Source organism: Pteronotus mesoamericanus, unplaced genomic scaffold (genome assembly GCF_021234165.1).
Source record: "Pteronotus mesoamericanus isolate MK-2021 breed Mesoamerican mustached bat unplaced genomic scaffold, CSHL_Meso_final contig_2, whole genome shotgun sequence".
Taxonomy (NCBI): Eukaryota; Metazoa; Chordata; class Mammalia; order Chiroptera; family Mormoopidae; genus Pteronotus; species Pteronotus mesoamericanus.
In genome coordinates this window covers 26,078,691-26,103,918 of record NW_026555084.1, presented here as the reverse complement: position 1 = coordinate 26,103,918, position 25,228 = coordinate 26,078,691, and the positions used below count along the sequence as shown (strand labels likewise).

Genomic DNA, 25,228 nt, shown 5'->3' with positions numbered 1-25,228 from the left:
GCAGGGGCTCCCTGCTGGGGCTCCAGAACCCTGGTTGGAGCTGCCAGGGAGGTCAGGAGTTTGGGTAAAAACCAATGGGCCACGTAAGTGGGAACTATCAATGGGCCGAGCTGGCTCCAGGGCCAGAGAGTGGCCAGTCTCTTGCCCCCTGGGTCACTCGTCATCTTCTGCCCCCTGTCTTTGCAGCTAACCTCAGTTTGAAGCCCAGGGCAGTGGCTCTTGGGGAGCGGCCAGCCTACCAGGGGCCTGTGCATTGCATTGCCGCCGTCGTGCGGACGGAGGGCCTGGCGGGGCTGTACCGGGGCGCCAGCGCCATGCTGCTGAGGGACGTCCCGGGCTATTGCCTCTACTTTATCCCCTACGTGTTCGTGAGCCACTGGATCACACCCGAGGCCGATGCTGACCCCAGCCCCTGTGCCGTGTGGCTGGCAGGTGGCATCGCAGGTAAGGCAGCAGCGCTGATCCCTGTTTCTGTGCTAGTCGCCGCAGTGGGGCGGCTGGGGAGCCGCCCATGCCCTGCTCAGCCCCGCAGCGGGGCAAGACTCATCCAGCCACTCACCCCACCATTCCATGAGAAGTGCCTACTATGTGCCAGAGAAAGGGCTAGGAATGGGGAACGGTCCTCCCTTTCTCCCCTCGGCGCCCCGCTGGGCCTTTGGGGATAACCAGTACCTCTGTCCGAGCTTTCACCTTTCAGTCCAAAGATACATTTGAGCACTTACTCTGTGTCAAGTGCTTCTGAGCTTTGCAAAGGAGATTGCTCGTTGCGTTTCACCTTTCCTGAACGTCGGCGCCCTGTAAATCCTTGTTGTTCGAGCATTTCATTACCTCCAGGAGACAGAAATCAGTCTCCCCACCTTTCAGATAAGGGAAGTTCGGGTTCAGAGAGATTAAGTGACCAACCCAAGGTCACATGGCCAGTGCAGACAGTACAGCAGGGACTCTGCTTCAGAAAGATCCAGGTTCACATTCACGCTTACTCATTTTGTGGCCATGGGCCAATTACATAGTCTCCCTACTCAGAACTCACACTGCGTCCCCACGCCACGCAGGGCGCCTGCAGGGGTGTTTCAGGCCCTCTGCGACCCGGCTGCCCCTCGCCCGCCTGCACTCACTTTCTGCCCTGCGCCGACGGCTGAGCTCCGGCCCCACCGCCCTCTCAGCTGCAGGCTGCCCATGCGGCTCTCTCCCTGCCGTGGTGTGTGTATGTCATCAGGGACTTTGGCAAGACCTGTTCTGATAGAGAAGGGTGTGATAACCTGGCCGAAGTGGGATTGAGAGGGAGTAGGGTAAAGGAAATTGGAGAACCCAAGTCCCACCGCGCTTCCGGGGGAGCTGGCCGGGCTGCAAGGGGCCGAGAGAAGGGCAGCGATGGCCGGCGGGGCGTGGAAGTCAAGAGAGGATTGCTTTTTAAGAAGGCTGATAGTATGGCGTGTTCGATGCTGAGAGAAAACCATTGTCTTTCCCCCGCCTCCTCCTCGTCGTCATAAGTAGCTATGCTTGAAACTCAGCCAACACAGAATAAAGCCCACGTCTTAGCCACCAAACACCAGTGTTCTCTCGCCCCCACCAGTCTGTGGCCTGGCCCCTACTGGCTCCTAGTGCGTGCTCAGTAAGCACTTGCTGCCTGAGAGGAGAAACAACTACCCCGTCCCCTGCCCCCATCCCCCACCCCCCACCCCCCACCCCCACCCTTGCTCATTCCTGGTGAGAGCAGGTGTGGGTGGCCTGGCCGGCCAACCTCCATTTGTCATACCCTCCCTGCGGGCTGAGGGGCAGGGGAGCGTGCCTGTCATCCTGGCAGGAGGCGGAAGGAGGAAGAGGTCCAGGGGGCTCCCTGAGGGCCATGGGCCGGGGGCCCCAGGGGCTGGGTGCCGGGGTGGGCAGAGGGCTTGGGGCGGGCAGAGGCCTCTCCGGGAAGCCTCCAGGCAGCAATTACAAAACCTTGTGAACCAGCTGCCTTGAACTTTGGCAACGGTTTGTTTTCCTCTCCACACCTGTGGGTGTGCCAATTTTTGTGTTTACACAATAACCCGCAATTGTTTTCCTAGGGTCTCTTAAAGTCACATAAGTGCTCAAACCAGGGCACCTGACCTTATCCAACGAGGATGACCCAGGGGCATGTGGTCCTAAGGCTTCTGCTCCATATATCTGGAAAAGATAAGAGATTTCTAAAGGTCTGCTCTTGCTCTTCTTTGCAATCCCCAGGCTGGCCCGTCCCTGGCCAGCAGCCTACATGCAAGTGTTTGTTTAGCTTCTTCAGGGTAAATCCTGCCTCTGGGAGCTGCAAGCCTTCAGCCTCCGGCCTCCCCTGGGCTCTCCCCTGCCCCTGGAAAGGCGCTGGAGTGCTGGGGGGCCCGCCCCCACTTCTCCGCAGGGGCGGCTAACAAAGGCTCCCACTTTCAAAGCCCTGGCTGTGCGCCTGGCACTGTGCTAGATGCTGCACGTGCACCCATGTATTTATCCTCACGGCGCCCCCATGAAGACGGGGACTGCAGCCCTATTTTACAGATGACAGACCCAAGGCCTACAGGGGGCCCCACAGCAGGGGGCAAGGGAGGCTCGGGAGCAGCCTTTACAGACCCCAACCCTGAGCGTTTTCACTTCCCTCGGCAGCTTATGAAGCCTCTGAGGGTGGAAATCTGCGGGGTCCCCTCCAGGCGCCCCCCAGCCAGCCCCTGACACCTGTTTGTCTCTCTTTACAGGGGCAATTTCTTGGGGGACAGCGACTCCTATGGATGTTGTGAAAAGTCGACTCCAAGCTGACGGGGTTTATTTAAACAAATACAAAGGTGTCCTGGACTGTATCTCCCAGAGTTACCAGCAGGACGGCCTTAAAGTAAGCCCCACGGCAGTCGTGCGGGGTCGGTGTCAGTCCCTGGAAGGTGGGTCAGACATTTGGGGGGATGCGAGATCATAGAGAGGGAAACAGAGGTGCTGGCGGTTACCGTTTACCAAGCACTAAGAGAGAAACTTGTCTCATCTGGTCCTTGCGCCCGGGTGGGGACAGGGGTGGGCGCGCCCCTCCCCCCACAATGGAACTTGAGAGAGGACGCGTACCCACCGGGGTCCGGCCGCTGCGGCGTGGCAGAGCCCAGACCTGGACGCACTGGCTGGGAGGTCCTTCCTCACTCACTGCTTGTGCCTCACCTCCCCCTCCTCCATGTGGGGAGCCCCAGAACCACCTCAGCCATCACCTCTCACAGGCTCCAGCTCCCGGATCTGTCGTCTCCTCTCCCGCCCACAGATCCAGAGCCCAACACCTCTGGTCTCAGCCATTGAGGCGGCCTCCAACCAGGCCACGTCTGCCTCCACCTCTTTTCTCCTCCCTGCACCCCAGGGTCTAGTCCTGAACCCAGGCTCCTTGATGCCTCTAAACTGTCCCAGAGTAAAGACCAGATTTCCACGCCTGGTGTCCAAGGTCATAAATGAATCCATCCCTGTCTATCTTGCCTCCCATGATGCCCTTAGCACCGCCCAGAGAAGCCCTTGTTTGTTCTCCCTTGAATAGGCCCCTGATTTTCTTGACATGCCTCTCAGAATCAGTAGCCTTGAGTTCAAAGCCAGGCCTGGCCCCTTGTGAGCTGGAGGAATCCAAACAAGTTGCTTCACCTCTCTGGGGCTCGGTTTGTCCAAGGATAACCATGAACAACAGGAATAGTTGTGGGTTAAATTAAATTATACATATAAAAAGTGCTTACTTTAATGCACCACACACAGAGAACATTTAGAAAGAGTTACCTATTTGTCGTTGGTATCGGTATTGGCAATTTTATTAGTTTTAATGTTACTACCGATCTCTGGGCCCTTTCTCATGTGGCTGCCTTGTCCCAAGCCCTCCAATATTTACTAACCGCCCACTCCAATGCATCCAAACTTGTGTGCGTGCGTGTATGCGTGTGTGCGTGTGTGTGTGTGTGTGTGAACACATATTGCTCCACTGGAGTGCTGGAACTTCTCCTCTGGAAACCTGGACTTCCCCAAAGGCTCTCTCACCTGTGGGTGACTGCCCAAGTCAGTGTTCTCCAGGTGCTTGTGGACCATGGCCAAGAGGGGCTAAAGTCAGGTCCACTGCCAGTACTGAGGTCTGTCTGCCTGGTACTCAGATGGGAGGCACTCCTCTTGGGTCCCCTGGCATATGGTGCTAGACCCACAACTCCCACAGAGGTACTTTTGTTCCTGGATGGATGCCAAGTTTTTGTTGTTGAGGTGGAGACAAAACAAGGAATGTCTCATGCTGCTATGATGCTGACATCATTCTCACTATGAATTTGCCTTTACTGAGGTCTTTATTTCTTCATGCAGCTTCAAGTTACTGTCCAATGTCATTTCATTTCACCCTTAAGGACTCCCTTGAGCATTTCTTGCAGTAGGTCCAGGGATGAAATCTCTCAGCTTTTGTTTATCTGGGAATGTTTTAACTTCTCCCTCACTCTTGAGGGATAGTTTTGCTGGATATAGGATTCCTAATTGACTTTTCTTTTCTTTTAACACTTTGAATGTTTTTTCCCATTGTCTCTGGCCTCTAAAGTTATCGTACTGAGGATCCTTTGTGCTATGAGTTGCTTCTCTTTTGTTGCTTTCAAGATTATGTCTTTGTCTTCATCTTTGGAAAGTTTATTATGTGTCTTGATGTGAGGTCCCTTGAGTTCATCATACTTTGAATTTGTCGAGCTCCTTTAATGTTTATATTCATGTCTTCCCTTAAAATTGGAAAGTGTTCAGATATTATTACTTCAAATATTTTCTCTGCCCCTTTTTCTCTTCTCCTTTTGGGACTCCCCAATGCATATGTTGATCAGCTTGAGAGTTTCCCACAGATCCCTTAGGCTCTGTTTTCTTTTCTTCAATCTTTTTTATTTCAGTAATTTTTGGCCTGAATAATTATCATTGTCTTATCTCCAAGTTTGCTAATTCTTTCTTCTGCCTGTTAAAAAATGCCTTTGAATCCTTCTAATGAATTTTTCATTTCAGTTATTGTACTTTCCAGTTCCATAGTTTCTGTTTGGTTTCTTTATGAGCTTTCTGTCTTCACTGATATTTCCACATTGTTCACATATCATTTTCCTGACTTTTTCCACATCTCCCATTAGTTCTTCAAGCACCTATGATAATTATTTTTAAAGTCTTTGTCAAATAGTTCTGCTCTCAGATCTTTTTGGGAAACAGTTTCTGTTAATTTATTTCTGAATGGACCATACTTTCCTGTTTCTTTATATGCCTTATGATTTTGTTGTTGTTAAAAACTAGACATTTGAATCTAAAAATGTGGTTACATTGGAGATCAGATTCTTTTCTTTTCCAAGGGTAATGTGCTTCTTATTATTGCTTCTGTTTATTGTTTTTTTTTTCTGATTGTTTCAGACTGTCTTTGTGCCAAGGATCAGGTGTGAACTTAAGGTCCTTTCAGATCTTTCCTGAGACTTCACCTTTCCTTGGGCATGTTCAGTCACTTCCTAATTTTTCCCAACTATGCAGTTGCTTTTAAATGTCCTAGTCCTATATGCTTGCCTTTCAAATGGAAAAGAGAGAAAAATGCAGGGATAGGGGCCTGAGCCTTTAAATCCCCTGGAAGTCACTTCAGCCCAAGGGGCAGGGGTTTATATCAATGGGAGTGGGCTGTGTGAAAAAAACAATGGCACCTCTGTGATCAGAAATAGTGATCAGCAATCAGAACCAGATCTTCAATACTGGGAGGACGGGTCCTTATTGCCTACCCTGGCTCCCATAAGCTGCGTGCACCCTGCTCCGGGAGCACGGGCACAGCCTCCTGCCGAGGGCTTGAGCAGAGGGTGGGTAGCTGCCACTGTGCTGAGAGCTGAGATCAACTGCAGATAATCGCAATTTACTGTCCAAACCTTCCCCTGGGAGCTGTGGGCCTTCAGTGAACTCCAGAATTCTGAAGTTAGGCAGATTCTGCTCACATAGTCGTTGTCTAGGAGGGAAGGCAGGCTCCTGGGATTTCCTGCTCTGCTGTCTTCCTGGAATTCTCAACTCAATTGTTTTTTTCTTTCTTTTTTCTTTTTGGCAGAGGAATAGTTTGTGACTCACCGATCACTGATAAGTATAGAGGGGCACATGAGAGAGAGTCAAATGAGATGCTCTGTTTTTATTTGAGATATTTTTGTGTGTTATTTGAAATATTAATGCCATAATTCTAAAAGTGTCTGTAGAGGCAAAATATATTACTGATTTATTTCCTTCAAAAATTACAATGTTCTGTAAAAAAAAAAAAAAAATTATGTCCTAGAGGGCAAGAAGGCCAGATGATAAATTTTTTAATCTCAATAGCATTTGATCCATAGTTAGAGATAGGTTTTAAGCAGAGATAGCAATATTCAGCCTGATTAATCACCTCACTAAGATTAATTTTAAATTTTTTATTAGGTTATAAATAGATTATGTATGAGCACAGGAAGCTTCAAAAGGTATAAGAGGATATACTGTCTAAATATCCCTCCTGTGAATCCTCTTTCAAAGGCAATCACTGTTATTTCTTGCAATACATTCCAAAAAATATTTACAGCCTGTGCAACCATATGTGAGTGTGTGTATGTTTATGTATATTGTATGTGTGTTTGCATATAAGTAACATATAATAACAAAAAAATCCCACACAGTCCTGGAAAGTTGGCCTGTCTCACAGTCAAATGCTTAGTGGTGGGAGGAACACCCTTCCCCGGGGCTGAGGGGAGGCTCCAGCCCCAGGCGACTCAGCCGCTGGCTTTGCAGGGTACCCATTCGGAAACACTTTTACTGCCCCTCACTGAGGCAGGCACAAAGCCCTGAGCTGTTCCCACGTCCCCACCGGAGAAGAGCTCAGTGGTGAGAGAGAATGGGAAAGCGGTGAAATGATAGCGAGGCTGTGTGATTTTAGCAGCCCTTTTCGTAACTCACGTAACGAGTACCCGTCCAGCAGCCTTCGTGACGGGATTAGAAGTCCAGGCCTTTCAGAGCTCTCCCACGTCCGTCCGGGAGGAGGGGGTCCTGGATCCAGCCCCTGCCTGCTGGGTCACTGTGGGCTGCACGTGCCATGGCCCATACCTGGAGCGCTGTCTCCAAAGTCAGGACACTGGAGGTGTCCTTTAGCTCCACAGAGGTGACTGTTTGGAAGCGGGTTGGGACAGTTGGATGAGACTGGGCAACTCTGAGGAGAGCCAGAGAGGAACACTGTGGCAGACAAGCTTCCTGAGGCCCCAGGGTTGGTTGATCTTCGGCTCTGCACCTCAGGGGTTTTGGAGCCTTTTGTCCACTCCAGGGGTCCCCCAGGATCACAGTCACCACTGGGACTCTTCTCGTTCAGAGACCGTTCTTTTTTGTATCAAGAAGTTTTTTATTCATTTGTTCATTTATTCATTTGTTCATGAGCCAGCCAGCCAGCTAGCCAGCCATCCACCCACCCACTGATTCGTGTAGTAAGATTTGCTGAGGGGCGCTTAGGCCAAGCCCAGCGCCGGCGCTGGGGAGTCGGGGGAAACCGCACGTGCTGCCCTGCTCTGCCTGCCCTCACTGGGGTCACTAGTGCGAGGACACGCCAGTCACGGGCAACGGGAAGGTGGCGTGGGAAGCGCTGTGATGGTGGAGACACGTAGTGCGTGGGAGGCGGTGGACCACGCGCCAAGCTGGGGTGGCCCTGGGAGGACCAGCAGAGGGCGCAGCCAGATCTGGGGAGCCTCCCGGCAGAGGCCCCTGGTGGCGGGGATGACAGGCTGTTGGCCTGCCGGAGCGGGAGCGGGCGCGACGGGGGTAAGCGGGAAAGTGTAGGAACAGAGTGTGGATCCTGACAGGCCTGGGGTGCGTGTGCACCTGACCCTGGGCAGCAGGGAGCCATTGAAGCTCCCCGAGGAACAACTCAGTCTAGTGTTTCTGTGTTCTGAAAGCTGCGGTAAAAGCCAGAAGGTCTGCCCTTTGTTCGCCACCTTTCGGCCTCGGGGAGTGGAGGCGGAGCAGCCGCAGCTATTGGAGGGAGGTCACAGCTGTCTCTCTGAAGTGGCCCCTGGCTCCTGCAGGCCCAGTGCTGTGGGACAGGAGGATCACACTCCATGCAGGGTCCTGCTGGCTTCCTGGCCTCACAGAGCCCAGCCCAGGGCCTCAGGGGACCTCTGAGGGCACTTAGCAAGGAGTTTTCCTCCAGGGGCCTGACCCAGTTCCTTGGGTGCCCCTGTGGAATTCCAGCAAGGTTGGACACGAGAAGGAGTATTAATAGTTCAAAGGTCCCACCTGCCCGCTACACGAATTGCTCCAGGGTTTGGAGAGGCCGCTGGCCTGCCTCTGGGATCCTGGTCCATCTGCTCCCTTCCCTGAGGCAGAGGCTTCCCCCCAAGTCCTCGAGGCCCTTCTCTCCCCAGCCCAGTCAAGCTGCGCCTCCCGGGCTGCCACGCAGTGTCAGGGTGCAGGCACCTCTCCTGCAGGAAGGTCGCCCGAAGTCCTGGCCACAGACGGTGGCCGGCACTGGCTCTGACAACACAGCCCCCGACTACCAAGAAAAGGGGAGAGGCAAAAGGCTGGATTTCTGCCTTCTTAAAATTACAACACTAGCTCTATTTTTTGAACTTAGTAAATTATACAGGAGTCAGTTAACAGATTTGCATCTTATGCCTGACTGATTGGGTCATCATTTATGCTTGGGTAGGAATTTGCCTTTAGATGTTTTGTCCAGAGAGGACGTTGAAGGACAGCTCCTCTCCGCCCCACTGCTCACCAAAGCCCGTACCTGTGTTCATCATGTTCTACATAATGTTGTAGTTATTCCTGAATGGGGCTTAGCTCCCCCAGTGGGTTTAAACTTTCAAGGGCTGGAATTAGATCTCATTGATGAGCGTGTTTTTGCAGCAGGCAAGATGATCAGGGAGAAAGGAAAGCAGCTTATCATATTCCCTGGGGATGGAAGGCAGAGACCGTCTTCTCCTGTGAAAGGCCGAGGCTAGCAGCTGGTCCAGGCAGGCCCCACGAGTGATCGAGGCTGATGCTACTCTGTGCAACGGGATGATTTGATAATAAGGACGTGCCGTGACAGTCAGTAGATGAGGAGCGCTCACCGCGTGGCGGGCTCCGTGTGAGGGCTTCACAGCATCATCTCGTTTATTCCTTCAACAGCTGCCTCGGGTCAACAGTACGCTTCCCCATCTCACGGGTGGGAAGTTGGAGATTCCAGAGCCTGCCATTTGCCCAAGCTGCACAGCTACTAAATGGCAAAGCTGTGCCTCGACTCTGTGCCCACCGTCTCCGCGTGGGGAGCACAGCCTGAGTTCTCCCCGACCCGGCCCCTTGGGGGACGTCCCGTGGAGCACCTGTCACAGTAGCAGTCGTGGCTGGGTGCTCTGCCCACCGCTGCCAAGTGAAGAGCTCTGACTTCCAGGCTCCTGAGAGCTGTGTGTGCCTCTGTGTGTGTGTGTGCGTGCGTGCGTGCGTGCGTGCGTGCGTGCGTGCGTGCGTGTGTGTGTTTTCCCAAGAGAGAGCAGCGATTAAGCAAGTATTCACAGGACTCACAGTGTTTCAGTAGCATTTAGTGCTTGTGGACCAGGGCCTGGAAGGGAAAGTGCCATCAGGTGTGGCCTGGGTGCAGGCAGGGGTGTGGCTGGGGCATCCCAGGCGCCTTCGCCCGCCCGGGCCCTTTGTTTTCAGTGGGCCCCAGCCTGAGACGGGCGCCTGAGCGGCCATCACCGCCAGCCCTCTCTCTGCCCTTCAGCGCGGCCCTGCAGGGGGTGCGGGCCAGCCCCGCCGTGATAACGCCGTGTCCTGTCAAAGGTGTTTTTCAGAGGCATCACGGTGAACGCTGTGCGGGGCTTCCCCATGAGTGCGGCCATGTTCCTGGGCTATGAGCTCTCGCTGCGGGCCATCCGAGGGGACCACGCGGTGACCAGCCCCTGAGTGCCAGGTCGGTGTGCTCCCTCCCCAGCCAGTCGCACCTCCCAGAGCTTCGGACCCTCTTCTCGGCCATGAAAATCTCTCTCTGGCATTCGTTTGCTCTCCAATCTGGGTTAGTCCTGGGGCTAGGGCCGCCGCCCTTCTCGTCATCCAAAGCCCTTCTCAGATGCCTCCCGGTGGCGGTGAGCTGAGTGCTCAGGACTTACCTCTGTGGAGTCAGCTCACCTGTCTGTCTGTCCACACAGCAGCATCAATGGCCCTCGGGGAAGAGTGTAGTTTCACTGTGCAATGTAATGACCCAGGCTCGGAAGTGAGGGCTCAAACGGGGGCTCCTACCCCCTGTCACACGGGCACCATCTTCCACCGCCCTACTGAACCCAGAGCCTGAAGCTGAGAGCCACCAATAGGCTTCCAAAGCTCTAGGGGAGAACCTCTGCCCCACCATCCTCCTCCCACCCCCTTTCCTTCTCCCTTCTCATTGCAGAAAAATCACAGTGACCCAAAGGATCTAAAATCAGGAATATGTGCTAGAGACTCCCTTGCTCAAATGCCTTCAGTGGCTCCCCATTGCCCTCTAGGTAAAGCAGCCGTCCCTACTCACCTTGCACTCACCACCCTCGTAAGCCTACCACCCTCACCGTCATCTCTGGGTCTTTTTGCATGTTGTCCCTGCCTGACATGCTGTCCCCACCCTGTTTTCATGCCTTCCCCCTTGTTCTTGGCTTCATCAACTCCTTTTTGTCATCCAGGCCTTAGTCTAGAAGTCTCCTCCTCCAGGAAGCCTACCCTGATACCTCAGCCAGGAGGAGTTGTGCCTGCTGTGGGCTCCCTCCCACGGCCCCTGCTCAGTCCCTACCACACCCGCCTGCATTATAACTGCCTGGCAGTTTTCCTCACTCTCCGGCCAGTACGGAAGTCCCAGGAGAGCTGCCACCATTATTTCACCTCTGTGTGGCCTGTGGCTCTCTCAGAGCTTGGCACTGAGCCACTCAGAAACATCATCGAGGGGCTGGATGATCAACCTCCAGTATCTCATTAGTTCTTCCTCTTACTGTCCTCTCTTGTTTCTCCTCCTCTCGCCCCAAACCGGTCGCTTGCAGAGCTCAGAAGATAAAGTGGAGCGAGTTGCTGAATTTTCTAGTTACCCAGAAACCATTTTGCTTTGGCTGTGGTGACTGCAAATTCTGTCAAGAAGTACGGTCTTCATCAGGAAAGTCGCGCAAACCCCCTGCTGCCTCCGCCGAGGCAGCCAAGCCAGGACCCCGGCTGGGCCCGGCCGCTAGAGCCAGGGCAGGGGCAGGCCAGGCCAGGCTGGCTAGAGCGAGCCCAGGCCAAGCCCTAGACGTGGCCTTAAATCCAATGCTTTTAGCTGTTACTAAAGCACCCACATTCACAGCTTTCCTGGCTTTTTGCCCTCTCATATAAAAGAAAAAGAGTAGCAATGTCTTTTGCATATTTAAACATCTTGTGCCAACCAGTTAGTGTGTCGGGGTTATGTCCAGGGCAGGGAAGAGAAATCTGGTTCTAAAAGCTGTGCTCAGATATTGGCCACTCCCCGCTTTGAAGAGATAAAAGTGACTTTAAAAAAAAAAAATCCTACAATAAAACCAACACATTTTTATTGTAGAAAAATAGAAAAAAGAAACTGAAAGAACAAAAAAAAAACAAAACAAAACTGTAATTCCAAGACCTTCCTATTATTCTTCCAAGTGTTTTTTATGTGTACCCCCAACACAGGATCCTGCTTCCCATGACATTTTATAATGCTCCCTGTTTAATAGTCCAGGACCGTTTTCCCATGTCTCTAAACCCTCAGCTGGAAGGGGGTTTTAATGCCAAGGCCTGGCAGGTCCAGAGTGGCTGGACGCTTGCCGAGCGGCTGCACTCTGCCACTTGTGACCACCCTGGTGGCTGGCTACTTCAGGAGGAAGGAAGAGGTTTCAAGCAAGCCAAATCCTGATTGTTTTGGATTTGGCCATTCAGAACAGTGACCACCCCAACTGGAAGCTGTTCTTTTTGAAAGTGCTCTGAATGTACAAGGGCATAGACGTCTGTCTGTCTGTCTGTCTGTCCTCTGTTGGGTGGGGAGGAGGCCAAGTGCCTCCCAGCTGGGGTGAGGGGGTTGCCATGACTTTTTGAGACCCTCATCTTAAACCAACCTCACCCAAGGAGTTCCACTTCCTGCCCTAACCCAAGAACTCCAAGGCCCTCTAGCAAGTCCTGGGTTTGAACTTGCTGCGGAGCTCTGAGATCTCGGGCAGGTCGCGGTCCAGGCCAGGGTACTAGCCATGCTTTCACCACACGGAAACCAGTGTCTCCCTCTTGTCTAAACCAAGGACAGTGAGATGATGTCCTTAGAGAACTAGGGAAGTGGTAGGATGGTGACGATCAGCTGTGGGAATGGCGTGAAATTGTGTTCAAGTGCCTGCAGCAAACCGAGCCCAGCTCCAAGCAGCTTCTGCCTCCTTCCGGCAGCCAGATACAGGGCCCTCCCGGCTCCCATCAAGTCCTGGGAAGAAGAGCATTTCCTCCTCATTCACCTGCTCAGTTACTTCTCTCCAGGTCAACACGTACATGCCCCCCGGGACCATTTGTAACTGCGTGAACACAGCGTAAGGTGGTGGTTTTGTGATGTGGTTGGTTTTCTCTGTTCACATGGAGAATCCAGAGTCAGACAATGGGAGGAAGATGACCTTTGGTAACAGAAGGCGGCTCCCAGCCAGGGGTCTGCAGTCCGTTCTTGGTCTTGCCTGGGGCCCTTGAATGCAATGCCCTCATCCCGCCTGCCCTCCGGATCCCGGCCTCCAGAACCTTCCTGGAGTAATGCTGTTCAGCCCCTGCCTGCCTTTCATGCTCCAACCTCATTGGCCTAGTTTCAATTTCAGGAAGATTCAGCTTCAGGGAAAGAAGATACATTCTCTCGGCTGTAATATCTTCTTTTTTTTTTCCTTTGGACATTTACAAATAACCTAGACAACCTTGTGGCCTTTCAGCAGCCTGGTCTCATGGTGATACTTGCCAACGGCTGCTTCACTAAAGCAGCTCCCAATGGGGTGACTGCCAGGTAGCAAGGACTGACAACTCCAGAGAGATGGAGCCTGATCTTTCCTCCTTTCTCCCCAGGGCCAGGGCTGGTGTCACCCGAGCAGGGCCGCATTCCGCGTGGCTGCAGGGCGCGTGGCCTCTCCGGAGCCCGGGAACCTCAGAATAAATCCCTCCTGTCCGGATGGCAGGCACTCTGTTCCAGCCCTCCCGGCCGAGCCACCGAGCTGCCGCTGTGGAAGGACCTTTGCTTGATTTGCACTGGTACCTGGTAGAAAGTGGGGCAACGGAGATCCTGCTCTGCACGACTGCTGTAACCCCCCTGGGAATTCACAGAGGAGCTGGCGTTGTCTCTTAGTTTCCAAATAAAAACATTGAAAACTTCCTCAGGTCCTTTCTGTATCAGACGCTTCCGCCTGGCTTCCAGGAGATGCCAGCCGCCCTCATTCTTCCCTGTTTAGACCCCCGTAGATGTCTCCCAGAGAAGAGGCCGCTCCACGCAGGTGAGAAGACAAGGCTCACTTCCCTATCCCCAGCTGCCTGTGGTGGGCAGGGCGGGCACCGGGGGGCGAGGGAGCCCTGCAGGGCGCTCCACGCCCTGCCAGTGCTGACATGCTGACCCGGCACTTCAGCAGCGGAGGTACTGAGCGCGGGTCGTGTGGGCATTCTCTGGGCCTTATTTGCACATGGAGAGACGCAGCAAAGCAAAATAAAATACGTTGTTCACAGTCGTTTCCAGAATGATGTCATGACTCTGAGTTGTACTTCTCGCTAGAACCATGTGGGGAGGCCATGGCTCCCCTGCTGTTATGTGGCATGGGTCCCTTCGCTGTGCCTGCAACAGGCATCCTGAGTCAGGCAGAGAGCCCTGTCCTGTGGGGGTGAACACAGCTTCAGAATCCTTCTCAGCACAGTGCCCTGACCAACCACCAGTCACAATGGACATACAATGAATCTATTTGTCATTCCTGGCTTAAACCCTGGCGGGGGAAATATCCTTACATTTCTTCTCTCTCTTTTTTCCCCTTGATTTCCCCATACCCTCCCACCTCCCCCCCCACCCTCCCACGCACGAGTGATTCAGAGCCTGTCCCTGGAAATCCCCTGCACTAACAGACTCAGCACCAAGACAAAGCATTGCTGGGCACAAAGAAGTTCAATCTCATCAGTTTATCCTGACGCTTTAGCACAAGGTTCCCTCCTTGAAATAAAAGCCTCGGTATTCCCCCCCGCCAACTTGGTCTCTCTGTTTCATGGCCCCTGGCAATGAGGGGAAGCTTCCCTGGGCACATCTGCAGTCAAAACTCTCTATCCCTCACCCTGGCCGATGTGGTTCAGTTGGTTGGGGCGTCGTGTAGTTACTGAATGGTTGCAGGGTCGATTCCCGGTCAGGGCACATATCTAGGTTACAGTCTAATCCCTGGTCTGGGCATGGACGATTGCCTGTCTGGGTGGGTATGGGAGGCAACAATCGATGTTTCTCTCTCACATCTATGTCTCTCTCTCTAAAAGTGATAAGAAAAAATAATGTCCTCGAGTGAGGGTTAAATAAACTCCATCCTTCCAGAGCAGTGGTGCATTTCTTCAGTCATCAAATGTGGTGAGCACCTACTACATGCAGACCCTGTCCTTTGTGCCGGGGACAGCAGGACTCCCATTCTGGCACATGGTTCTGTTGACAGACGTGGCCCTGCGGGCCCACCCTGGCAGCGCGGGTCCTGGGCAGGCACTGTGGAGACCGGGGAAGAGATGCTCACTGGCACCTAGCCCGCTCCTGGTGCACCTGAGGTCTTTTCTCTGACACGTCCTAGAATGTGTTAAGTCTACCTCAGCTAGACCTCCTCCGGGTGCTGGTCCTGGTTGTCCCGTTTGTTTGGAAGTGGCACAGTATTCACAGGGTCGTTTGCTGGACTCCCCTGATAAAACCGAGATCCAACAAATGACCTTCTGCAGGTGTCAGAACCCCTCCCACTTTCTCTTGATCATCTTATGATCCTCTCCATGATAGGAGGAGGTAAGCAAGGAAAAAAAAAAAAAGCATTGTTGACAGTTTACAGATGGAGAAACTGAGGCTCCAGTGTACTTGCATTCCTGCTGAGAGCTTGGACGGCCAGTTCTGGTTCACAATCTTCTTGAGGCTACACTGCCCCCTGCTGTTCAGACAAGGGAACATCATTTCATGGTGGAAAAAAGAAGGTTGTCGGGATGTATAATGTACCAAGTCTCTAACTGCCACTGAAGGCCTTTGGTAATTCCCATCATGGCTGCTCTTCCAGACTCACCTCTTATTGTTCTATCCCAGGTTCCTTGTACTACAACCAACTTTTCCATCCCATGCAATGCCTGGAGCATAATGGGCATTTAAATGTTTGTTGAAGGAATGACTGAGTGATCCGACAAATACAGGGGGCCAGCTCCTATCTGCCCACCACCCTCCAGGCTTTCCTGCCTCTCTGCTTTTCTTTAGCCTGGATGCCCTGATCTCTATGAAAAGGGGACATTCTTGTTATCGGTGAAAAAAAATAGTAATTACCATTACTTTTGTGAATCCTGAAGGTGTGGGTGGGGAGGGGAGACATCTACTAAAAAGAGCTCCTGGCAGCTAACTGGGCTCAATTTAAAAAATAAATATGAAAACAGAGCCTAGCAGCCATTTCCGCAAGCTCCACTTCAAGAGAAAGAAGCCTGCGCCAAGTTACCTGCCTGCACTGTTTCTGCCAGCTGAGCCAGCCCTTACAGTGGTTTCCTGGAATCCTATTTCAACCAGTAGGATTGAGCTTTTCCCCATCCAATCAGGGCTGTGCAGCTCTGATCAGAGTGTCTCTATTCTGACCAATCAGGAGAGTGCTTTTTAGGCCAATCAAACTGTGAGAATTTGAAGCCCTTATTTGCATGAGGGCAAACCAATCAGGGACCAGGGGCAGGAACTTCTGTCCGTATAATCCAGCTCCTGGGAGCATGCTTTCTGTTTCTGCTGACAGGTGGAGGTGTGTCACTCTGGCTGAGTTGATGGGTGCAGCGAGGCGTGGAGGGGAGCGGAGAGGAGCAGACCAGAGCGGACCGCACCGGAGCGGATAGAGCGGAGCTGGGCAGCCAGGCCCCAGAGCTCTTAGTACAGCCATGTTGTTTTCACAGCTGTGCGGTATCACAATTGAGTTTTTTTTTACTGAATAAAGTTTCCTTCTTTACCACACCCCAAAATGGGGATTTTTGTTGGCGTCGAACTAACACCACCAACCACTGGTTGACACTCTAAAAGCAGTTGTCCACAGCGGTCCCCTCATTCTGCAAAATTACTGAGTGCCTCAAAGAACGTTAGTTTTTGTAGATTATAACATTTACCAGAAATTAAAAAACTTTTAAAATATTTATTTAAAGTAAACCCCATTACATGTTAACATAATGACACTTTAACTAAAACAGCTATTATTTTCAAAAAGTAAATAATGAAAGAATTGGCACTGTTACATTTTTGCCAATCTCCGTAACTTCTGGCTTAACCAGAGGGCAGGTGGATCCCCGTCGGCTTCTGCTTTCGGTCTGTTGTGCTGCCCATTGCCGTGTCGCTTTTGGAAAACTCCACTGTGCGTTCGTCGAGAAAATGAGAGTGAAAGAGCAGGTACTGTCTTAGCGTTATATGAAAACAGCTTTGTCCCGAGGGCCCCCTGTGAGACCGCCCTGTGCTCCACAAAAGAATCCGCCACCCGAAGGCTTTCCTGGCTGATAAGCTGCAGAATCGCCACTTGGTGGCAGCAGAGGTCAACTAAACCCTTTGCAGCGGTCAGCTCCGGTAGCTTGCGCCTTGGCCTCCGTGGTGACAGCATCTGGGCTCTGTAACACTACTGTTCCTGTTTTCTGGGTCTCCTGTCTCCGTTGTTGTTGTCCTTTTACTCCTCTGCAGTGGAACGAACCTCAGACTAGGGAGACCATCGCCTTGGGTTCCAGTTACAGGCCTGTCATCAGCTACCTGTGTGACCTCAGCAAGCTTTGCCTCTGTTGGGCCTCAGTTTCCTCATCTGTAAAATGGCCACACTGGGTGTTCCTTACCTTCCAGCACTTCAGTAAGAATCAAGTGCGAAAACAGTTTTGTAAACTCTAAAGTGCGAAACAGGGGTTAGAGGAAGGCAGGGGCAGGGTGTGCGGGCGCTGTGATTATTTTGTGTCCCAGTTTCAGCCTGCCTTCCCTGTGAGTCTGGGTTGTTCGCATTTTTCAGGAGGCACACAGGATGGCTGCAGCGGTGTTCCTGGGCCTTGACTCTGCAGGTGAAACTCTGAGAGCTCCAGACAACCGGCTCCTAGGCCTTCGGACCTGTGAGTGAACATCTGAAACAATTTCTGGGGCTGGGGCAGCTGCAGGCACTGATGTGGTCCTTCCGTGGCCAGGGTGTCTGACAAGTCATTGATTCGAACCCTTCAGGGTTCTGGTCCCCTCTGCCAGGCTGACATCAAAGAGGCTTCCAGGAAGCATTTGGTGCAGCAGGAGGTCCTGGGCCCATGAGCTCCTGGGAGCCAGAGAAGGCATCCAGAGAGCCCCTGCTTCCCTCCTCTGGCTGAGAGTGGCAGTCGCCCCTGCCAGTCACAAGACCCACCCCCAGCGCGTAGCCCTTCTACCTCCCTGGCAATGCAGACCAGGTCTCCGCTCCACACCTGAAGACGCTGCTGCGTGTTGTTGTTGTTGTACTGAGTTCACATCTGGCACTCACTGTGTGTTTTATTGGTTTGCTGAATGATTCAACCACATCCTCAGGTGGACACAAAATAAGTGAATCTTTCTCTACATTAACTACATTTAGTTTTTTTCAAGCATCCATTCTACCTGGTGGCAGAAAAAGTAATTTTGCCATTTCAAGGTGTGTCCTGGGCAAGTTGTGTAACCTCTCTGGGCCTCGGTTTTCTCATCTGTGCATTGGGAATAATTACATACCTATCTCAAAGGGTGTTGGTAAAGATCCAACTAGATACTTAGCAAAACATGCTGAGCCCAGTGCCTGGAAACAGTAAACATTCAGTGAATGTGAGTGCTCCTTGCTAACAGGTGCCTTCTAGATAAACCTCAGCTGTCCAGGCACACACAGGAGAGGAGCTACAGCGCGCAACGCCCTGAGAATCCTGCTTCGAGCTTGCCTCCAGGGGTGTGTCCTGTGGGTTTTACAACCTTTGCAGAGAAGCTGCGGGAAACCACCAACGTACGCTGGTGATGACTCTGTGAGAGCAGGTTGCAGTTCATCGTTTTGCCCATCTCCTCTGGCAGTGCTTGTGTCCCCAGGTTGTGTTCTGAAACCGATCACCAGCATCTGTCCTCTCAGTGATCCTGCGCAGGGCGGGCTTTCCTGAGCTGGCAGCCCCGAGGCTGCGGGCTGTAAACCACACCATGTAACATGCGCAGTTGGGTCTGGGGACAGCCGTTCAGGAAGCCCAGGTGGAGGGGAGGAGAAAAGAAGGCCCTGCAGCCACGACCTGGGACCCCGCGTGGCTGGCCATCCAGGTTGCCACAGAAACCCGTGTCCTCCCTGGAAACGCTGCCCCAGCCCCAGGTAAGTCCTGGGGAGAGGGAGCTCCCTCTGCAGGTGGGGCCGGAGCTGGAGACATGTCCCTCGGTCCCTCATCACAGTCCTGAATTCCAAACAGCCCCCAAAGCCCAAGATTTGTTGAGACTCATTTGGCTGCCAAACCTGATCGCCTCATGTGGCAGCTCATCGGTTTTGCTGCAGAATATTAATGCATTTAATTACAAAATCTTATTCCAGGCCCTGCTGTGGGTGTTATGTAATATATGGTGCATCAACTGTGTATTTCCTTCCTAAAAGGCTAAACGTTTTGGGTGCTGAAGATTATCTGGGCCTCAGGTTTTTCAGTACAGGAGTGCGTGGGCTCATATTCTTATGAATCTGTCTTCCTCTCAAATTGTGGTCAGTAAATACAACATACGCACTTGCTATTCACAGAATAAGCAGGAAAGGGTTTGTAGTCAGAGACAGCAGGGCTGGGAGCCCTGTTCTAACTCTCACCAGTTGTGAGCCTCGGGGAAGTTGTTTGACCTTCCTGAGCCTTGATTTCCCCGTCTGCGAAACAGAAATGATCATACCCTCCTCCTCGGGTTATTAGTGGGTTGAATGAGACGATGCACACTTAGTACATACATGGTAAGTGCTTAATAATTACGTGCATAATATTAACACATAATAATAGACGTACTATTCAGTAGATCTCTTTCTCGGGGCTTTGTCTGTGGGAATCCACAGACCAGCTGGGGAGACAAGCAGGGCAGCCACTGCCGGGCATGCGCTCAGTGCCCCAGGCAGGGGTCACTGCGCAGGAGGCGGGAGGGCGCTGAGCTTAGTGCTCAGCACTTTGAGTCCCAGGGAAGAAATCATAGAGGAAATGCTGGGAGAGTCCAGTAAACACAAGTTCTCATACCCACGGTCGTGGGAGATCCTCAGGGAAGCGTGATAGAATCCCACCGCCACCCACTCACCGCTGGCACGCAGTGCTTTCCCTTGTTGAGAGAAGCCGAAGGGTCAGCAAACTGTGACTATGGTCTATTTGTCTTACGGTCTGTGTTCCCTGCAAAATGCTTGGTGGCCCTAAGCACTGAGGGAGGGCAAAGGTTAAGCCAGGGGTCCCCTTCTGAAAGCCTCTAGACTTAGAAATCCAATTTGTAACCCTTTTATATAGACGCCCCTGTGAATAAATCACTGAGAAGTTTGTCTCTCAGTCCAAACTAAGACTTAAAAAATTGAGATTAAATATCATCACGGACTCACCATGTCTGTACTCAGGGAGATAATAAAACACTACCCTGACACGGGCCCCTTGGCTGAAACTCCATCTCTCCTCCTATGTGGGAGGGACAGGGCTGCTGAGCACCTTTGGCCAAGAGCTGTTTGCAGTGCAGGTCACATGGGATATTGCTTGATGCTGTACATGACCAAAAATAAAAGCCAAGCAAAGTCCTTTGAGAAATTCCGTCTCTTGATGTGCTCTGAACTGTCCAGGTTACTGTGATCAAAAGTATCCACGGAGGGCCCTGGCCGGGTGGCTCAGTTGGTTGGAGTGTTGTGCCATACACCCAAAAGGGGCACGTTCCATGCCAGTCAGGGCACATACCTAGGTTAAGGGTTTAATCCCTCGTCAGGGTGCATAAGGGAGGCAACCAGTCAGTGTTTCTCACATTGATGTTTCTCTCTCTCCCCACCTTCTCTCTTTTTAAAAATCAATAAAAATATATCCTCAAGTGAAGATAGTAGTAATAATAATAATGTACCCAAGGATGGTCGAGGCTGATGGAGAAGGGAAGCTCCCAAGGCCCTAAGCCTTCTGGTAGCAGGAGAGAGGGCCATTCTGAAGGCCAGACCACCCCAACTGCAAGACACTCACCTTCCCCTGCCTCCACCCCACCCACCACACAGGCGTTGCGTCCAAGCAGCGCGGCCACCCACTCCCACAGGGCCAGGTCCTGTGAACCCCAAGCCCAGGCCTTCCTGGAGGTGTTTGAAGGGACCTCACCTTTCTGAACACATCCTGAGTACCGTCCCTTCTCCAGGTGAGAACATTTCTGACCTACACGCCAGTTTACACTTTACTTGTGCATCTCAAAGGGCTTTCATCCACTTGGCCAATATTTATAGAGTGTCTACTGTGGAATAGCAGTAGGATGGGCCCAGGATAAGCGTTTGGGATACAACAAAACAATGTTCTCTGCCCTCAGGTTGCTGGCATTTGAGCGGGTGGGGACAGGAAGTAAACAAGAAACATAGTAAATTAATAAACACGAGAGCATCTTAGAAGGTGGTACATAAAGTGGAACGGAAGCCAGGAACTTGGGGCCAGGTCGAGTATTGAGGTGAGATTGATGGTCTCGTAGGGTTCTCCAGAGAAACAGAGCCAATAGGACGGATGGATGGATGAATAGGTAGACAGACAGACAGACAGACAAAAAGACTGACCATAGCAATTGGCTCACAAGGTTATGGAGGCTAAGAAGTCCCACAGTCTGTCATCGGCAAGCTGGTGGCCCAGGAAAGCCGGTGGTTCAAGTCCAAAAAGCTTGATAACCAGGCAGCCGATGGCACAGGCCCCAGTTTGAGTGTAGGCAGGAGAAGAGCGCTGTCCCAGCTGAAGCTGGCAGGCAGAGAGCCAGTCCTTCCTCTGCCTCTTTGTTCCCTGCAGACCCTCCAGGGCTCGGACGAGATCCGCTCTGGAGAGAGCATCTGCGTTACTCATCTAAGCTCATCCAGAAACACCCTCCCAGACGCACCCAAAGTAATGCTCAATCAAATACCTGGGCACCCTGGGATCTGGTCAAGTTGACACATACAATTAACCCTCCCAGATAGCTACAGTGACACTGCCAGACAGACAACCTAGTTCAAGTTCAAGGATCCCTCAGGTATAGCCCCATCAGCCCCTGCACCACAGCCAGGCCCTGCCCCAGCCCGTGGTGGGTGCTGGCCAAAGGCCTTCCAGGTGACCAGGTGACTGTATGGACCCCAGGGTCTCTCTGCTTTGCGCTCTGACCCAGACCGCCTGCCCAGGCCCTGCTCCTGACTCAGCTCCAAGCACTTTCTCGCGCATTAACACGCCCACAGTCTTGAGTCATCTCCCACCTTGGGGCTTGCCAGACGGCTGCCGCCCCCCATTTCAGGTGCATGGTTAGTTTCCCAGAACCTCTGAACTCCTGGGCTGTGCCCTGAGCCCCCTGCCCCCAGCAGCCACAGCTAGGGTGCCTCAGGCAAGCCCTTCGTCTCCCCGAGCAGCCCCGTTAAAGCTCCCACGCCCTTGTAACTGCACCCCCTTCAGCCACGCGGCCCTGAGACAGTCTGTGGCTCTTTGTTCTGAGCAAGCAAGGTGAGAATAAGCACCAGAGTCCAGGTCGGTTCTTTTCTTCCATATATATTTATTCCAAAATAAAGACAAAATTTTAAACAAATATTTTTTTTCAATTTTAAAGAAACATTACAGCTGATTTTGATTTAGCATGGCTTGCTTCATTTTAAAATTGCAACAACTTAAAGAGTAGGCTTTTAAAATACAATAAATAGAATAAATACTATTTGGTCTTCATACTGTGTCTCTCATCCTTTCTTTCTGGAAAACCTCCAGGAGACTGGTCAGAAACGTCAGCGTGTTGCCTGTAGTGGTCTGGTTGCACGGAAGGTCACAGGAAAAATACTGGGGGGATAAAAGTTAACAAAGACAGGATGACTGAAACTGTTTCGAGCCCAGCAGCTCTGGGAACCTTCCTGCCCAGAACCCGGGGAGGGGAGAGGGTGCGGTGGGGGGTGGGGGGTGCAGGCAGCAGGGGCTCAAGGTGCAGAGCAAACGGACAGGGAGGCCTAGGGCCAGCATTTTGTGTGGACAGGAGGCTGGGCTGACTTTGCGGTAGGGTTTCCAGGGACACACACACTTAGACACCTATCGAATGGCCCTAAATCTGATGAGAGGAAACCTTTTCTTGGGACTCTTCAAGGCCAAAAATCTTGTTATTCCCCTTTTTGGTGGTCCTTTCAAGGTCATTTTATAGCACAATGGCGAAGAGCAGGACTTTGGGGTCACATAGACCAGAATTCAAATCTCAGCTTTGCCACTTATTAAATGTGTAGCCTTCGGAAAAATGAGTTCATCTCCTGAGCTCCAGCTTCCTCCTCTATAAAGTGAGGGTGATAAAGCTAACAATTCTAATAATGGTCTGCAAGGTAGGTAGGCAATGACAGAGTACATATTAAGCACTTAGAACTATATGCTGTTGATGATAGAAAACATGTTCGGTTAAGTTGCTGAGTGAAGGGCCCTCAGCCTTCTGTGAACTTGGGTGGAAAAGCTAACACTGGAAGCGTTCACTCCCTTCCCTGCCCTTCCAGGGACTGGGCATAGGCTAAAGAAGATAGTGTGCTGTGGGCATTTAGGACAAATGACAAGCTTTCACTTGGGGGAGTTTTCCTTTAAACACCTCCTTAGGCAATCAGGAAAAAAAAAAAAACATCTTTAACTTGCAGGTCACAACTCAGCAAATTGAATCTCTAGGATAATTTAGTGTCCTGTGGGTTATATCCCGATTCTCTAGAGCTTAGCTTCTAATTACAATCTGGTGAATTTGCTCATTATTCGGTAGGTGGGAGAAGGCAATGGTAGCCTACGTGGGAGTGTGTTTGAAAGCCGGGGAGCGTTGGGCTATCCGAGGCAGATCTCCCTTTAAGTCTATTGCTCCGATTAAGTTTCTGAGATGCCTCTTATCGACCTTGAACTACTAGCAATTCCAGTGTTATCATCTGTTCTCATTCAGATAGACTCAGCGTTGTTGCATTCACACGGGAACAGCTAAACTGAGTGTGTCACAGATGAAAACAAACTCACCGGGCATTTGTGGCTCTTCAGGGCTCCCACCGTTTTCTTCACCCGGTTGAAAACCAGGGAGAAACTTGTTCTCACTGTGGTGTTGCTCATCTGGGCCAGACCCTCCTGGAAGCACGGTGTGGTGCAGTTTTCCTGGTGAATAATAAGGATTTATGAAGGGAAACTCTCAGACGACCACTTGGAGATGAAGTAAGAAAAAGAATCCTTTTAGAGACTATTTTCATTTAACCCATGTAACCTAAAGTGACATTAGTTTGAGACAGGTCCCTTGCCAGCCTTGGAAAGGATCTGTATTTCAAGGTAAGGCCCCGTGTCCACTGTGACGCTCGCTGGAGGTTTTCAGCAGGTTTCATCCAGGGAATGAGGCCTACGGGTCCTGGAAAACTGCCAGCTCTGAGTCTCCTTTTCAAACAATGCTCCCCTGTTCCAAGTCTTGAAATAGAGAGTTTGAAAGTATAGAGAAGAAAAAGCCTTTTCACATCAGCCTGAGGGGATGTGCCAGTCTAAAGCAGCCAGCGTTTCTGCAATGGCTAAAACGGGGGGCTGTGACCCAGGGGATGGGGTGCGGATGCTCAGTAACTGAGCAGCGCCGCCCTGTCCTGCTCCCGTCTAGCGGGTGGGCCACGATGGGGCGGGGCCGAACACCTGACCACAGCCGGGGGGAGCCGCTCAGATTCTCCCAGACCTTGCTTCAGAGAGAGCCAAGCAGGGCCCCTGAGATAAGTTCTCCCTCCTCACCTGAGCCAGGGAAGTCCTCCCTGAGCCATGCTTCCTCTCAGCCCAAGTGGCCGATGAACTTCCCCTTCCACTTGCCCTCCACCCACAACCTCAGCCACTCTGTCCTCCCAGAGGCCACCCTAAATCAGATAAACAGACCAGAAGGGAGAGGAGAGGGGGTTGCCATTTTATTTATATTGCTTTGCAATCTTAGAGTTATCATCAAATGGAGAAGAAAGTAATGTGAGATGGGCTACATCATTTTGTTATAATCTCAGTTCTAGTTTGATTTAGTTGTGCACGTGGTACAACTAATCTAGAAAGACAATCAAGTTTTCTTTGTTTTAAATATTAAAAGTGATCAAGCTTCTCAAGTGGCATAGAGCTGACAAAAGACAAAGAAATCTGTATAATACAGAATGTCAAGAGCCTGGCTGTAAAAGGAAATGTCAATCTCTAACAATTATAATGAAGTAGCACTTGCTTATCTAAAATATCAAATAAAGCAATTATTTTTACTTAAACACTTAAAAAGAACAGGATCAAGATTATATTCTTTTATACTTACAGAAGGAATGGGCAGACACAAACAATCGGTCCCCTGCAAAAGAGTAATTTCAAAGTGAAGGTTCCAGATGTAAAAATTAAAATTAGTTTGGAAAACTTGTCAAAGAGCAAGTACTCACATTGCCGCTACAGCTGCATTTTGACAGTGGATCTTTCTAAAGGAGGTAGAGAGACAAAACCCATAATGGATGGTGTGTTTTTCATCTTCCTCAAAAATTCACTTGAATTTTCAGCAGCCGCCTTTCCCATGAGCGCCCCCTCCACAGCTTACCTGCAGGTTGTCAATGAGGTGCTTGACGTCCTTGATCCCGAAGAAGGTCGAACACCCCTGGCCAGCCACAGAGCAGAGAAGGGCAGAAGCGAGGACCACAGCTGAGAGCATCTTGACACAGGACTGGAGCTTGGCCTGCAGACACCTTCACTGCGAATCATATTTAAAGGTCCCTTGCAAACGTGGAAAAACCCTGACATCAAACCGATACCAAGTGCCCACTTTTTCTCTGTAAATTTGGGCGACTTGACATTGAAAATAAAAAAGATAGGCATATTATGTCAAACTGAGTCACTTGGCAAAGACTATGTTACATTGTCTTAGGAAATATCATTCCTTAGAAAAGATGAGTTTGAAAAGGTTGGGTACGGAGATGCTGTGGGAAAAGTTAAAGATCTTAAAAACACACAC

General features: G+C 51.4%; 2 protein-coding genes across 9 annotated transcripts in view; one reads left to right on the top strand and one right to left on the bottom strand.

Annotated features, from left to right (window-relative positions):
- The window catches only part of SLC25A48 (solute carrier family 25 member 48), a 40,684-nt gene extending 27,248 nt beyond the window's left edge, over positions 1–13,436 (top strand). For 4 of the 8 annotated variants that reach the window (XM_054568420.1, XM_054568418.1, XM_054568425.1 and 1 more), the window contains 3 exons: positions 187–444; positions 2,706–2,885; positions 12,991–13,436. In XM_054568420.1, the coding sequence (XP_054424395.1) occupies positions 187–444; positions 2,706–2,885; positions 12,991–13,184 (632 nt within the window). In that variant the 3' untranslated portion in view covers positions 13,185–13,436. Of the gene's footprint in view, positions 1–186; positions 445–2,705; positions 2,886–9,747; positions 9,878–12,990 lie in introns of all 8 variants that reach the window. The other 4 variants (XR_008528713.1, XM_054568422.1, XM_054568419.1 and 1 more) reach the window with 4 other exon arrangements.
- An 8,533-nt stretch (positions 13,437–21,969) lies between these two features.
- Positions 21,970–24,928, bottom strand: IL9 (interleukin 9). The gene is made up of 5 exons (XM_054567980.1): positions 24,818–24,928; positions 24,666–24,701; positions 24,548–24,580; positions 23,263–23,394; positions 21,970–22,080 (listed from the first exon to the last, which is right to left on the bottom strand). The coding sequence occupies exons 1-5, from the start codon at positions 24,926–24,928 to the stop codon at positions 21,970–21,972; spliced, it is 423 nt and encodes a 140-aa protein (XP_054423955.1).
- Positions 24,929–25,228: the final 300 nt, after the last annotated feature.

Coding starts and splice junctions, on each gene's coding strand:
- IL9 (XM_054567980.1), bottom strand. CDS start 24,928: ATGCTCTCAGCTGTGGTCCTCGCTTCTGCCCTTCTCTGCTCTGTGGCT. Junction 24,702..24,817: donor ACCTCATTGACAACCTGCAG/GTAAGCTGTGGA, acceptor TACCTCCTTTAG/AAAGATCCACTGTCAAAATG. Junction 23,395..24,547: donor TGTGTCTGCCCATTCCTTCT/GTAAGTATAAAA, acceptor ATTATTCACCAG/GAAAACTGCACCACACCGTG.